This window comes from Portunus trituberculatus, chromosome 46 (assembly GCF_017591435.1).
Source record: "Portunus trituberculatus isolate SZX2019 chromosome 46, ASM1759143v1, whole genome shotgun sequence".
In the NCBI taxonomy this organism is placed as follows: domain Eukaryota; kingdom Metazoa; phylum Arthropoda; class Malacostraca; order Decapoda; family Portunidae; genus Portunus; species Portunus trituberculatus.
This window is the reverse complement of record NC_059300.1, coordinates 16346360-16362653: the sequence shown is the minus strand read 5'-3', so window position 1 is coordinate 16362653 and position 16294 is coordinate 16346360. Positions and strand designations below refer to the sequence as shown.

Sequence of the window (16294 nt, the reverse complement as noted above, 5' to 3'; positions counted from 1 at the left end):
CTGTCCTTGAAGCGTGTTGTTCAAGACATGGTCAATAGGCCGCGAAAGTTTTCCACATATAACTTATCACCCGTTTATCCTGTTGGTGTCGATCCATCTCTGGCTAAGGAGCTACTGGTCTCTTGTCTGTTAACCAATAAGCAGTTGTTCCAAAAGCAAATATAGGTAACATGCAACTAAACTTCAGCTAAAGCTTTTTAAAGAGTTAATTTTCCTGTCATTAATGCAGTAATCTTGTTAATCTGTCTCTATAACTGAAAAAAAGCGCCATTAAAAACTCTTACAGCTTCAATTAGAGTCTTTTAAGGTTTTTCTTTTATCAGTAAAGCAGTAATCTTGTTTACTGTCAATAAAACCATAAAAACACTTATTAAAAGCCCGTCACTTCAAGTAAGCTCTTAAATAGTGTTTATTCTGTTATTAATAAAGAAATGTTAATCTTTCACTAGAAGCATAAAAAACATTATTGAAAACTTGTGTCACTTCAACTAGACATTTTGAAAGTTTTAATAACTCCTTTTATTCATGCTTGTTACTCTCTATCACTAAAACCATTAAAAACGCTATTAAAACTCCCTGTCACTACGGGGGCTGGGTGGCGGTAGTTAGTTAAGGCGGCTCATGTTCGAATCCCTGCCAGACCTAGTTGCCCGGTGGGAGATGTAGATGTAGCGTTCTTCCGTTAATCCTAGCGGTTCTATATGACCTAAGCTGTAGCGGCGCCTAATGGAATCATTTCCATTTTCCCCATGCCACTACTAGAGCTATTTAAACAATATTTTCTAGTCAATAATACAGAATTGTTGTTAACCTCTTCAGTACTGGGACGCATTTTTACCATAAGTTTTATGTAGGATTAGATCATTTTATTTACATTATGATGGGTCTATGGAGATCAGAAGATTAATGGCCAGAGTCTTCACTATTTTAATCCCCACAAGTTTCTGAAGCTGTATAAAATTACCAAATAGTAGGCAGAATGAATATGACAGTGTCATGGTACTGAAGAGGTTAATCCGTCACCAGAACCATAAAGCACCATAACAACCCGTGTCTTTTCAACTATAGAGCTTTTAAGGAGAGTTTTTTTTTTCTGTCAGTAATGCAGAAATGTTGTTACTGTGTCAGTAAAATCAGAAAAACAAAAATCTGAAACTAGTCTTTTAAGTTCAGAGAGAGAGAGAGAGAGAGAGAGAGAGAGAAATATGCCATCATCGTAGGAGACTTGAACCATCACCTGATGACACGTGCCTTCACTGAGCTGACAGCGGTCCACGAGCTCACCAACCACGTAAACTTCATCACGCACATGCGCGGTGCCTTTCTGGATCCTGTCTTGACTGACCTCCCCGCAGACTCCGTGCAGTGCTGCCAGCTGGTCAGGGCTGGAAGCTCTGATTACTTCGCAGTGCTCTGTGAAGTCCGCCTCAACCCTGCTAATGAGAAAGGCAACCAATGCACCATCTGGCTGTGGGAAAAGGCTAACTGGAGGGACTCAAGGAAGAGTTAGCCTCCACCAACTGGGACGTCAATTTCACAGAAAATGTGAATCACAACGTGACAACTCTCACCTCTCTCATCCTCTCAGCCCAAACCAGGCACGTCATTCTGGGGGAACTACTTGTCATCGGTACAGTATGGTTTCCGAAAGATGAGATCTACTACTGATGCTCTTTTATCCCTGGAGTCCTCTATTTGTGAGGCCTTCGCTAATCACCACCACCAGGTAACCGTATTTTTTTACCTGGAGAAGGCCTACGACACAGCTTGGTGTCATGGCATTTTACGTTCCTTGTTTGATTTTGGCCTCCGTGGCCACCTTCCTATTTTTATTCAGCAGTTTTTATCCAGACGTCTTTTACGGGTTCAAGTGGGGAGTGTTCTCTCCGAGGTTAGTGCTCTAAATGATGGTGTCCCACAGGGAAGTATTCTTAGTGTTACGCTATTCGCAGTTGCCATAATTGGTGTTATAGATACTCAATCGGATGGCGTTCACAGCTCCTTATATGTGGACGACTTATGCATCTCTTTTTCGGCTGCTAGAATATCTCTGATTGAGCGCAAGCTCCAACTTGCGATCAATAGGGTGTCTCGTTGGGCCAACATACAGTAAATGGTTTTCGTTTCTCCACCTCGAAGACCATAGCCATACATTTCTGTCGCAACCGTGGCGTCCACCCAGATCCTGATTTATACTTAGCCAATAGACGCCTCTCATGTGTGGAGGCAATTCGATATCTTGGCCTTGTGTTTGACAACCGTCTTACTTGGGTTCCCCATTTCCGTTCTCTTAAGGCGTCTTGCAGGACGGCACTATCCCTTCTTCGGGTTTTAAGTCACATTTCTTGGGGTGCGGACAGGGACACTCTGCTGCTTCTTCACCGAACACTTATCCCTCCCAAGCTGGAATACGGTTGTGAAATCTACTCCTCTGCAACAGAGGCACGGCTACGAGTGCTGAACTCTGTGCATCATGCTGGGGTCCGCTTGGCTACGGGTGCATTTCGGACATCTCCAATTCCTAGCCTACTAGTGGATGCTGGTTTCTGGCCTCTCGACCTCCGGCGCCAGTCTTCACTGCTCCAATGTTGGTTTCGCACTCATCGTCTTCCTCACTCTGTCCCTTGTGTGTCAATATTGCGGGACTCACGTTCGCAAGTATATGCAACTCGACCTAGTCTCCTTAAACCTTTTGGTTTTCGAGTCATCTCTCTCATGACGGATTTATCTATCGTCCCCACTCCTGTCTACTCTTTCCGACTCCCTTGAGTTGGTTATTGGCAGCTTCCTGTTGTCTCGTTATGCCCTCCTGCCATGGATGGCAAGAAGGATCTCCCGCCTGCTCTGTTCCGCACATGGTTTTTAGAACACTATTGTACCCGTTCTGAAGCCATCCCTGTCTTTACTGATGGTTCCAAGTCCGATGCAGGTGTTGGGTTTAGTGTGTTTTTTCCCTCCTTCTACCGGACTGGCAGCCTTCCTGCAGTGGCATCTGTCTTTACTGGGGAGTTGTCTGCCATAGTTGTTGCTTTACAGATAATTTTCACTCTCCCGGTTTCTTCTTTTACAATTTTCAGTGATTCTCGCAGTGCTCTTATTGCTCTCTCCTCTATTATTTCCCTTCACTCATTGATTTTATCAGCTTTAGAGTGGCTATATCTGCTTACGAAAAGAGGATATCGTGTTGGGTTCTGCTGGGTCCCTGGTCACGTTGGTGTTCCCGGGAATGGCCTTGCTAAAGAGGCAGCAAGTCGCGCTCCATTCACTGCCCCTGTCCCGTTTAGAGATGTATTCCAGTCCATTTGTCTGGCAATTGTTGCAAGATGACAGAGGAGGTGGCAAATGGGGATTGCCACCTCGAAAATGGAAGAGATCACCACTTCCATCCTCCCTGACTGGACATACACCCATATCCGCGAGCGCCGTATACAGATTGTCTTAGCGAGGCTAAGAATAGGCCACACGTATCTTACACAAAGATATTTGATGACCAGGGACCTTCAACCCTACTGTGATGACTGCCTGTTGCCGCTCACCATGTGGCACCTGCTGGTCGAGTGACCTAGTTTTATTGATTTACGACACCGCTAGCTCTACCGGTGTCGCGGTAGAGATAGTGGTGAGTATTGTCTCACTAAGGTCCTTGGACCATCATGCCTGTTTCCTGGCTATGATGTTTTTAGGTACTTGGGGGAAGCTGGCCTTCTCCCCAAGCTGTGAATTTTATTTTATTGTATTATGTGTATTTTAATGTTTTATTTAATTTTATTTAATTTTAGTTTTTTAGCTACTTTTAATTGTATTGTTTTTAATTGCTTTTAGTTAGTTTTTTTACTATTTTGTTTAAACTAAATTATTGTAGTGGCGCCAAATGACCTTAGATGTTGCGGAGCCTAACAAAAAATCCAATCCAATCCAATTCTCTCCCCCTCAAATAATTTTTCATCCATCTCAATGTGCTTCCTTTTAAGCCACCCTTCTCCTCTAACTTCCACAGTAATCTTTCTTGTGGCACTTTATCAAATGCCTTTTTTAAATCCAAATAAATAGTTAATCCATCCCTCTCTCTCTCTTGTACTCTATCAACTATTCTATAGAATAGAAACTCAGTAAATTTGTTACACACGACCGACCAACCAAATTGGCTATTTGATAATAATTTGTTGTCTTCAAGAAACTCAATCCATTGTTTCTTTATTACTCTCACACATCTTGCCTATTACACTAGTTAGTGATACCGGTCTCCCTTTCAGACCTAAATTATGAAAGTTTTGTTTTTTCATGCCCATCTGGAAATATAATCTTTTTAGGAAACTAAAGAAACTACTTATTCTGCAAAATTATCATTATGTAATTCTCATGTAGAAATACAGAGGTGGGATCTCAGAGTCCCGTCAGGCTCTTGAAGGTAAAAAAAAAAAGGAAGTAATTTTCACTTAACATAAATATGATTTTCCTTTCATGTAAGAACCATATGAATAAAAAGTAACTTTTAGTAACACATTTTGTGATTATCTTTGGTAATTAACTCCTATCACAGCACTTCATTATCACAAATTATTGTCTTCTTTGGCTGACTGATGTATAAACCTAAAGTAATTTATTATATTTTTATTGAATATGTATAATAATTTCCTATACATATTTGTCTTCCTCTAACTGATTGTGTAGATAATAAAACTTATAGAACAGGGCCCAGCCTTATTTTTTTTAGCAGAAATATAGTTCTCTTTGAATACCTGATGTGGTCTGAATAAGGCCAGAGGCCTTATTCTATAATTATATTACTCCACAAAAGTGCATAAATAAATAAATGAATTAATTATCAAAAAATTTCCTTGTTCTCCAATAGCAATTGCAATTTTTACTTATAAAGTACTTAGGTGTGAAATTCATAGAAGCAATTTTTTGTTGCATTGCAACAGAGATGTATCCCGCAGTGACTACAGATTGATATTGGGCGTGATTCTACCCCTTTCTTGGAGCATACCTCACACCTTCCTTTTTTCCCTATGAATTTTGGCCAGTGAATGCCAGTGTTGCTGAGCCTAACAGATGGAGGTATACTGTAGTCAGTTTTTCTACGCTTGGGGGCTCCTCTAGAAGAACGTTCCTTTGAATATGTTAGAAGTCCTTGGGCTAGGTCTCTTCGAAAGTCTAGGAGTGGAAGAGATCCATGACTTTCCTTGTACACAACATAAGCATTGACGATGCACATATCTAGAAGACCCCAAAAGATTCTGTGCCACCATTTCATGCTCTTCCTGTTTATACCATAAAGTTGTCGAAGCATATCATGCTTATCTACACCACCCATGTTGTCATTATAGTCCTTCACTACTTGTGGGCAAGGGACTATTGCCTTCTTTCCGTCTTTTTCTGTCCTCTTCACAGTTGTGGCTTCAATTCCATGGTAGTTAGATGCCATGAGTACTGCTTTCTTGTCCATCCATTTATAAACAGTTAGGCCATTGGGTGTGGACCTATAATCAAACTGTCCTCTTTTTAGTTCCTTGTCACCTGCCAGGATAAGGAAATCCTTTCTTGTCTGTCTCACAGTTCCACAGGCTTGAATCTTGAAGCCCTGCAGGACTTCCAGGAGGGGAAAAGAGGTAAAGTAATTATCAAAGAAAAGTTTGTGGTTTTTGTTATGGAGATGTTCAGTCAGTTTGAGAACTACCTCTCCACCTAATCCAAATTCTTTCCTCATGTTAGGATCATTGTTTTCTCCTTTTCCAGTGTATATATCAAACTTGAAAACATAGCCAGCGTTATCAGCAAGACACCACACTTTATATCCCCTCTTGATGGGCTTCATGGGGTTATACTGTTTCAAAGAGGATCTCCCTTTGAAGCGAATCATTGATTCATCAACACTGATATGCTCTCCAGGAGATCTGATATTTTCAAATTTTTTATTAAGGCTTTCAACCAGTGGTCTTAGTTTGTAAAGTTTGTCCTTTTTCTTGGGGTCCATCTTTTGGTTGTCATTCAGGTGTAGGTTACTAAGAATTTTGCAAAATCTGTCACAAGACATTGCTTCCTGAATAGGTCTAACTCCCAGGTCCTCTCCTGTGGCCCAAAAATTTTGCAGATATGGCAGTTTGTGGTAGCTCATCATTATGTTGATTCCAAAAAAAACATGAAGCTCATCTTCTGTCAAAGTTATTGCTTTGCCCTTTTGAACACTGTAAAGGTTTGACTGGTAAACAACTGAAAATTCTAGAAAGGCATGAAGGGCAGAGGAATAAACACTCTCATTCTTTGAATATGGTTGAAATTGTACATTTTAAGATGCTTCTGATTTCTTTCTCCACCATCTTCTTGCTTGATAGCCTTGGGTACTAGTAGAAGGAAGCTCCTCTTCACTGAAAGTTGGGAGTTCTTGACCATTTGTGTTTGTAGACAATCCTTCCTGATCAGGGTGTTCCTGGTTTGTAGCCACACCTCCTTTGCATTGGGCTGCATCACTTTCACTATCAGCTGTAGCATATGGCTCAGATGTTAGACAGATGGACCTGGGTTGGTCAGGGTCATCTACAAATTCTCCGTCTTCATCCTCTTCTACTTCTGTGTCTGTGTCATAATCTGAGGGAAGGTCCTCTAAAACCTCCAGTATTTACTTTTCATCTAGTCGTTGCCTTCCAGCCATGTTGGTGTCTGAAATACAAATAATTTTACTCACACACACACACACACACACACACAGCGGTGGTGGTGGTGAACACATTTGTGGCGGTGGGCTATACTGACCCATGCACACCCACACCCACACCCAGAGACACACACACGCACACACACACACCCACACCCACAGACACACACACACCTGGTGGCATGTACATGGGAGTGATCGGAGGTGTGAGAACCTCCACACTCCAAACGACAGAGCGGGAACCACACCCAGAGACCCACACACGCACACGCACACACACACACCCACACATAAGGAAACTAGAGAAAGTACAGAGGGCTGCAACGAAAATGGTGCCTGACTTAAGAGATTTGACTTATGAAGACAGACTGAAAAGAATGCAACTTCCAACCCTGGAAAACAGAAGAGAAAGGGGAGACCTGATAGCAATATACAGAGTGATGATTGGCATGGAAAAAATGGATAGGGAAGATCTGTGTATGTGGAATGGAAGAATGTCGAGAGGGCATGGGAAAAAACTAAAAATGGCCACTTATAGGAGAGATGTGAAAAAATATAGCTTCCCTCATAGAAGGGTGGAAGCATGGAATAGTTTAGACGTGGAAGTGGTCAACGCAAGGAATATTCATGATTTTAAGAAAAAGCTGGACATTAATAGATATGGAGACGGGACAACACGAGCATAGCTCTTTTCCCGTATGTTACAATTAGGTAAATTAGGTAAATACACACCTGGTGGCGTGTACATGGGAGTGATCGGAGGTGTGAGAACCTCCACACTCCAAACGACAGAGCGGGAACCACACAAAGGCCAGCCATAGCAGCCGCCAACGCATCCCACCACACACACGTAGCTACCAGGCCTGGCCCCCAGTGACCACACACCCACATGCTCCCAGGAAGAGTAAGAAAAAATGGATAGACCGGTAAGAAATATATTACCAAATTCAAAATATGTTGATGAGGCCCAGGGAGCAAAGCCGAAAGTGGCCAGTCAAAGCATGAGTCCATCTTCAACAGGGGCAACATTGCAAGGTAGATTGGTAATGTTGGAGAAGAGATTTGAGGAGTTGGTGAAGGAATTAAAAGTTCAGAGGAGTGAGGAGGAGCAGAATAAAGAATTCGCAAGGCTTTGAAGGAAAGAGTTAAGAGACTGGAGGAAAATGAAAACGATTGGTGGATGAGAATGCACTTGAGAGTGGAGGTTGAAAAATACAAGAGACGGTTGGAGGAGAAAATGGATAGAGTAGTAAAGGAGAAAGATGACTTTAAGGAAATGATTAGTGAGCAGAATGAAAGGTTTGAAAGGGAATGGGAACTGAAGAAAACACAATGGACTGAGTCGAGGGAAGCAGAGATGGTTGGATTACAAGAAATAATTAAAGATCAGTTGAAGGAAGACAAAAAGAAAGGTCCAAGGAACTGGTTAATGTAATGAAGAATAAGGAAACATTGATAAGGAAATAGCAGAAAAGAAGAAGAGTGTGTTAATATTTGGGATGAAAGAACAAAATATAACATATAAGCCTAAGAGAATTAAGGAAGAATTAAAACGGTAAGAGATCTGTTCAAAAATCTAAATGATGATGAAAAAAGACCTACAAGAAGAAGTGGAAGAGATCCATAGACTGGGTCCGTATAAGGAGGAGTGAGCAGACCGATTAAAGTAGTACTGAAGTCACAACAATCTGCGGAGGATATCCTATATAGAACATCAAAGTTAAGAGAGATAGAAGGTTGTAAAGAGGTGTTTGTGAGAAAGAATAGAAATGAGGAAGAGAGGAGAAGATATAAGGAATTGGTGGAAGAGGCGAGAAGGAAAAATGATGAGCGGTCTGAGGAGGAAAGAGAAAAGTTTTTGGAGAGTTATAGGAGAGAGAGTCAGAAAGTGGTATGTGGAAAGAAGGAATACGGAGGAACCCCTAGAGGAGCAGTGGGTGGACCGTAATGTATACTAATATAGATGGGATACTGTCAAGTAGATTGGAATTGCAAGACTATATGATGGTGGAGAAGCCTGATATAGTGTGTTTGACTGAGACAAAATTGCATGAAAAACAAAGATAAATTTGGATAATAAATATAATATATGGAGAAAGGATAGAGAGTAAAGGTGGAGGAGGAGTTATGATTATGACGAAGAAAGAAATAAATGTGGATAAGGTTTGGTATGGGAAGAACAACGCAGAAGTGATAAGCATAAGGATAAAAAGTGATGGAAAAGAATTAATAATCATGGTGACCTATGTACCTCCTAAAACAAATTCTTGGACATTAAGGAATACGACAATATGATCAAGGATACTTTACAGAGTTTGGAAAGTGTATTATCTGGAAAAAGAAAGGTGATACTAGTAGGAGATTTTAATTGTAAGGAGGTGGATTGGGAAAATCTAGTAAGTGGTGTTGGAGAGGAAGCATGGGAGAGAGATTTCTTAATCTAATGATGGAAAATATGATGGAACAGAGGGTGAAGGAAAATACTAGATATAGAGGAGATGATGAACCAGCTAGACTGGATTTGGTGTTAACAAGAGAAGTGTACCTATGTGGAGATATACAATACAAGTGTCCTTTGGGAAAGAGTGATCATGTGGTTATGGAAATGCAGATAGCAACAACACAGCGAAGGAAGGACGAGACATACAGGAGTGGTAGATTGAATTATAGAAAGATGGACACAGAAAGTTTGAAAAATTATTTCAGAAAATTAGATTGGGAGGAGATGTTACAAATCAGAGAAGTGCAAAAGAAATATGAGATTTTTATGAAATATTATAAAGAAGGAGTTATGAAATTTGTACCAAAGTATAAACCGAGAGGAAGGAAGAAAGGATTGGTTTAATGCAACTTGTGTTAAGGCTAAGGAAAAGAGAGATGTGGCTTGGAAAAGATGGAAAAGAGCAGGAATATACTAAATAAGGAGAATTATAGAGTGGCGAGAAATGAGAGTATGTGAGGGTAAGGAGGAGGAAGAAAGAAAATTTGAAAAGATATTGTAGACAAGAGTAAGGAACATCCAAAATTGTTTTACAGGTTCATAAATGGTAAACTTAAAAGAGAGAGTCCATTGAAAGATTAAAAGGAGAGCAAGGGATAGTAGATGACCCTAAGAATATAGCGGAATTGCTAAATAATAGGTTTCAGCAAGTATTTACTGAAGAAACAATGTTTGTAAAGCCACAGAATGTACAAGGAAATGTGCACATGGATGACATTAAGATACCTAAAAGGAGTTATATAAAATGTTGGAGGAACTTAAAGATGATAAAGCGATGGGACCAGATGAAGTTTCAGGAAAATTATTGAAGGAGTGTAGAGAAGAATTGATTGATCCATTATATGATATTATAAGGTGTTCATTAGAAACAGGGAAGTACCAGTAGAGTGGAAGAGAGCTGAAGTGGTGCCCATTTATAAGGGAGGCAGTAAGGAAGAGCCTCTTAACTATAGACCTGTGTCTCTAACAAGTGTGGTCGGTAAGATTTGTGAGAGGGTGATAAAGAAATATTGGATACGGTTCCTGGAGGATCATAAGTTATTATCGGATCATCAATTTGGCTTTAGGAAAGGGAGGTCATGTGTAAGAAATCTACTGAGCTTTTATTCAAGAGTGGTTGACAAAATACAAGAGAGAGAGAGATGGATGGACTGTGTATATTTGGATTTAAAGAAAGCTTTTGACAAGGTACCTCACATGAGACTGTTATGGAAAGTAGAGATTTATGGAGGACTGAAAGGAAAAGTGTTAAAGTGGATGGAAAACTACTTGAGATGGAGGAGATGAGAACGGTAATAAGGGATGCAAAGTCGGACTGGTTGGTGGTGGAGAGTTGAGTCCCACAAGGCTCAGTGCTGGCACCAATACTTTTCCTGGTATATATTAATGACATGCCAGAGGGAGTAAACAGTTATATTAATTTGTTTGCGGATGATGCGAAGTTGTGTAGGTGTGTGAAGAGTGAAGAAGATTGTGAAATTTTACAGGCAGACCTGGATAAGATTTGGGAGTGGAGCAAGAGATGGCAAATGGAATTTAATCTGAGCAAAAGTCATGTGATGGAGATGAAGAAGAGTGGAAGACGGCCAAGAGGGTCATATAAGATGGGTGAAGAAGTAGTGCTGAAAAAGGTGGAAAAGGAAAAGGATTTGGGAGTGATAATACAAGACCATGGGCAGTTTGAGGCTCATATTGATAAGATGTTTGGAGAAACGTATAATTTGATAAAAAATATTGGATTAGCCTTCCATTATATGGATAAAGATATGATGAAGAAATTCATTAGTATTAGTATTAGTATTAGATTAGATTGGAATATGCTGTGCCCACAATCTTGAATCTTCAGAATTTTCTACCATCTGGCTAAGACTTCAATGTCACTCTCTAACTAAATTCATCTGTGCTGTATACCTCTCACCTAACTCCTCTGACTATGTAAAATTCTTTGACTATTTGACTTCCAAGGTGGAGCACATCTTATCTCACTTTCCTTTTGCTGAGATCTCCATTTTAGGGATTTCAATGTTCACCACCAGCTTTGGCTTTCATCTTCTTTCACTGACCAACCTGGTGAACAAACCTTCAACTTTGCTATCCTTCATGACCTAGAGCAGCTAGTGAAGTTCCCTAGTATTCCTGACCGCCTTGGAGACACGCCCAACATTCTTGATCTTTTCCTAACCTCCAACCCTTCTGCTTACTCTGTTAAACTTTCCTCTCCGTTGGGCTCCTCCGACCACAATCTAATTTCCGTTACCAGTTCTATCACTCCAGTGCAGCCTCAGGACCCGCCTAAGCGGAGGTGCTTCTGGCATTTTAACTCTGCTAAGTGGGAGGAACTAAGGCAGTACTATTCTGATTTCCCTTGGGATGATTATTGTTTTCATGTCAGAGATCCTTCTCTTTGTGCCGAGCGCATAACAGAGGTGATTATCTCTGGCATGGAGCTACATTCCTCATACTTTCTCTAACCCTAAAGCTAAAAAGCCTTGGTTTAACTCTGCTTGTTCTCGTGCTGTCAATGATAGAGAGGCGGCTCACAAACGGTTCCGTAGCCATCCAACTGCTGAAACTCATGCCCTATATATTTCTGCCCGTAATCATGCCAAATCTATTCTCCAACTTACTAAAACTCTTTCATCAATAGAAAATGTCAAAGTCTTTCCAATTCTAACTCCTCTCGAGATTTCTGGCATCTAGCCAATAATATCTCTAACAACTTTACTTCTTCGTCTTTCCTCCTTTACTTCATCCAGATGGCTCTACAGCTGTCTCTTCTTTTCTAAAGCTGAACTCTTCGCTCAAACCTTTGCTACCAACTCAACTTTGGATGATTCTGGGCATATTCCTCCTACTCCTCCACCCTCTGACTACTTCATCCCTAAAATTAAAATTCTTTATAAAGACGTTTTCCTGGCCCTCTCTGGCCTTGATTCTCGGAAGGCTTACGGTCCGGATGGAGTCCCTCCTGTTGTTCTCAAAACTGTGCTTGAACTCGCTCACAGCCTGGTCAAACTCTTTCATCTGTGTCTCTACTTCTATTTATCCTTCTTGCTGGAAGTTTGCTCACATTCAACCTGTCCCTAAAAAGGTGACCACTCCAATCCTTCTAACTACCGCCCTATAGCTTTGATTTCCTGCCTTTCTAAAGCCTTTGAGTCTATCCTTAATAGGAAGATAATGAGGCATCTATCAGCTCACAACCTTCTCTCTGATTGCCAGTATGGTTTCCGTAAAGGCAGATCTACTGGTGATCTTCTTACTTTCCTAACTGAATCTTGGTCATCCTCTTTTAGGGACTTCGGTGAAACCTTTGCTGTCGGCCTTGACATATCGAAAGCCTTCGATAGAGTCTGGCACAAATCTTTAATTTCTAAACTACCCTCCTACGGATTCTATCCTTCTCTCTGTACCTTCATCTCCAGTTTCCTTTCCGATCGTTCTATTGCTGCTGTAGTAGACGGTCACTGTTCTTCCCTAAAACTATCAACAGTGGTGTTCCACAGGGTTCTGTCCTATCACCCACTCTCTTTCTATTATTCATCAATGATCTCCTAAATCTGACTCAATGCCCTATCCACTCCTATGCTGATGATACCACCCTGCATTATTCAACAGCGTTCAACAGACGCCCAACCCAACAACAATTAAATGACTCAAGGCGAGATGCTATAGGACGCCTAACTTCTGATCTTTCACTTGTTTCTGATTGGGGCAGAGAAAACCTGGTTTTGTTCAATGCCTCAAAAACTCAATTTCTACAACTATCTACTCGACATAACCTTCCAGACAACTATCCTCTCTTCTTCAATAACACTCAACTTCCCTCTCCTCTACATTAAACACACTCGGTCTATCCTTCACTAAAAATCTAAACTGGAAATTTCACATCTCTACTCTTGCTAAATCAGCTTCCAAGAAGTTAGGTGTCCTATGGCGTCTTCGTCCATTTTCTCTCCTCCCAGCTGCTTGCTCTGTACAAGGGCCTTATCCGCCCGTGTATGGAGTATGGCTCTCATGTCTGGGGGATCCACACACAGCTTTACTAAACAAGGTGGAATCTAAAGCTTTTCGTCTTATCAACTCTTCTCCTCTAACTGACTGTCTTGATTCTTTAAGTCACCGCCGCAATGTTGCATCTTTATCTGTCTTCTACCGCTGTTTTCATGCTGTCTGCTCTTCTGAACTTGCTAACTGCATGCCTTCCCTCCTCCTGCGGCCTCGCTGCACAAGACTCTCTACTTCTTCTCATCCCTATTCTGTCCATCTTCCTAATGCAAGAGTTAACCAGTATCTTCACTCCTTCATTCCCTACACTGGTAAACTCTGGAACTCTCTACCTGTGTCTGTATTTCCACCTGCCTATGACTTAAACTCTTTCAAAAGAGGAGTGTCAAGACACCTCTTACGTTAACTGGACCCTCCTTTTAGATTTTTATGTTTCTCTTTCTACTTTTCTTTTAACAGGGCCTGGCAACCAGCGGGATTTTTTTTTTCAACACTGTGTTTGCCCTTGGCCAGTGCCCTTGTAATGTAAAAAAAAAAAAAAAAAAAAAAAAATTAGACCAAGGTTGAAATATGCTGGAGTGGTTTGGTCCCCTTATAAAAAGAAGCATATAAGGAAGTTGGAGAGATTGCAGAGAATGGCAACAAAAATGGTTCCGGAATTGGCAGAAATGACCTATGAGGAGAGATTAAAAGAAATGAATTTGCCTACCTTGGAACAAAGAAGAGAAAGAGAAGATTTAATACAGGTTTATAAACTGTTGAATGGACTGGATGAAGTGGATAATGAGCAAATGATGTTGAGAGAGGAAAACTTAAATAGAACTACAAGATCGCATAGTAAAAAGATAGCCAAGGGAATATGCTTGAAGGATGTGTAAAAATATAGTTTCCCATAAAGATGTGTGGAGGTGTGGAATGGTTTGAGTGAGGAGGTGGTGTCAGCGAGGAGTGTGCATAGTTTTAAAGGAAAGTTGGATGTGTGTAGATATGGAGACGGGGCCACACGAGTATGATACCCAGGCCCTGTAAAATTACAACTAGGTGAATACAACCACACACACACACACACACACACACACACACACACACACACACACACACACTGCAAGCTATACATGTATTTTATAGCTAAGTAATGTACTATGTCTACTGCATGTTGTATCATACTCAATACAAGAGTTACCCCTATAAAATAATTTATTTTTACGATACAGGAAGCCTACTCGTGTTTTCTATATCACAATGTATGGGTAACTATACTGAAACACCATCCAAAGGAAAAAAAAAAAATGGTAAGGGAAGAAAGTAGCATAAAAACATTCAATCATTCTTAGATAACATTTTGGCACTGTCCGGTAATAATTTGGCACTGGTAAAAGATTCTTTGCCACTCACCATTCTCAATTATTACTCAAAACACATGAAAATAGACTAGGTACCAATACGCGATTTCCTACGTTCGTAATTTATAATCCTTTCGCAGTTTCAAATCCTACATATTACCCTAAATGACAACTGGCTTCCTGTCGGGAATTGAGATACCCATCTATGTTTTCAACTGCAGAACAGAAGCTAACATGTATATGCATAGTTTTTTACATTCTGTGTGTTCCTGACACGCTAAAGATAAAACTGGCAAAGTATCACGATGTAACTCACCATTGCATTAGTAGAGGAGGGTCTAAAAGTGAGGAGAAATGGAGGCGTGATCACTTCCCAGAAAAGGTCTTCTTCTTGTGTTATTGTGCGCCACGATGTTGCTGAAGTTGCTGGATTCGCAATCCAGTCCGTCACTGTGAGGGAACTGAATATCCCCACAGGTCTTTCGTCACCTTGCATACAACCATAAAAATTCTACGGCCATAAATATAAGCCGGGAACCGTAGATCCCGCCAGGCGTCAAAGGGTTAAAGGTTCTTCCTTCCTTCCTTTCTTATATGTGGGAACCACCTCAGCTCTTTTCCATTCTACTGGTACTGTTCCATTTTCTATTGAGCATTTTATGGTGTTGTATATAGGACTTGCTAGTTCTTCCCTACATTTTTTTAATATTCTGCCTGAGACTTCATCCGGTCCCATTGCTTTTTCTTCATCTAATTCCGTCATCAACTCTTTTATTTCAAGCTTGGTTACTTTAATCTCTTTCATATGGATGGCCTCTCTATTACCCTGTGGTCTTTCGAATTTGGATTCCTTAGTAAAGATCTCCTGAAATTTACTATTTAACAATTCTGTCATACTTTTGGGGTCTTCTACCATCCCGTTCTCTCCTTTTAACCTTTCTATTGTTTCTTTTTGCCTTAATTTTCCATTTTTGACATTTTTCGACAATGTCCTTTTCATAGTTCCTTTCCTCTTCCTTCTTCACCTTAGCATATTCATTTCTCGCTGCTCTGAAGTTTTCCTTATTTTCTGGATTTCTATTTTTCCTTCACCTTTTCCATGCTGCATTTCTTTTCTCCTTTGTCCTAGCACACTTTGCGTTAAACCAGTCTTTCTTTCCTTTTTCTTTAGGACTATATTTTGGGACATATTCCCTGACTCCTGTTTTGTATATTTACAAAAATGAATTATATTTCTCTTGCACCCTCTATAAGTGTGTGTGTGTGCGTGTGTGTGTGTGTGTGTGTGTGTGTAATTCACCTCGGTCGTCTGCTGGTCACACAGCCAGTCTTCCCCATTACAGAGCGAGCTCAGAGCTCATAGACCGATCTTCGGGTAGGACTGAGACCACATCAACACACAACACACACCGGGAAAGCGAGGCCACAACCCCTCGAGTTACATCCCGTACCTATTTATTGCTAGGTGAACAGGGGCCACACATTAAGGGGCTTGCCCATTTGCCTCGCCGCTTACCGGGACTCGAACCCGGGCCTCTCGATTGTGAGTCGAGCGTGCTAACCACTACACTACGTGTTTCACTGTTTGATCTGCTGCAGTCTCTGACGAGACAGCCAGACGTTACCCTACGGAACGAGCTCAGAGCTCATTATTTCCGATCTTCGGATAGGCCTGAGACCAGGCACACACCACACACCGGGACAACAAGGTCACAACTCCTCGATTTACATCCCGTACCTACTCACTGCTAGGTGAACAGGGGCTACACGTGAAAGGAGACACACCCA

At 41.1% G+C, this 16294-nt stretch overlaps 1 protein-coding gene across 1 annotated transcript; it reads right to left on the bottom strand.

Annotated features, from left to right (window-relative positions):
• Positions 1-4879: 4879 nt before the first annotated feature.
• LOC123519729 (piggyBac transposable element-derived protein 3-like) lies at positions 4880-15422 on the bottom strand. The gene is made up of 3 exons (XM_045281234.1): positions 15404-15422; positions 6346-6588; positions 4880-6072 (listed from the first exon to the last, which is right to left on the bottom strand). The coding sequence occupies exons 1-3, from the start codon at positions 15420-15422 to the stop codon at positions 4880-4882; spliced, it is 1455 nt and encodes a 484-aa protein (XP_045137169.1).
• Positions 15423-16294: the final 872 nt, after the last annotated feature.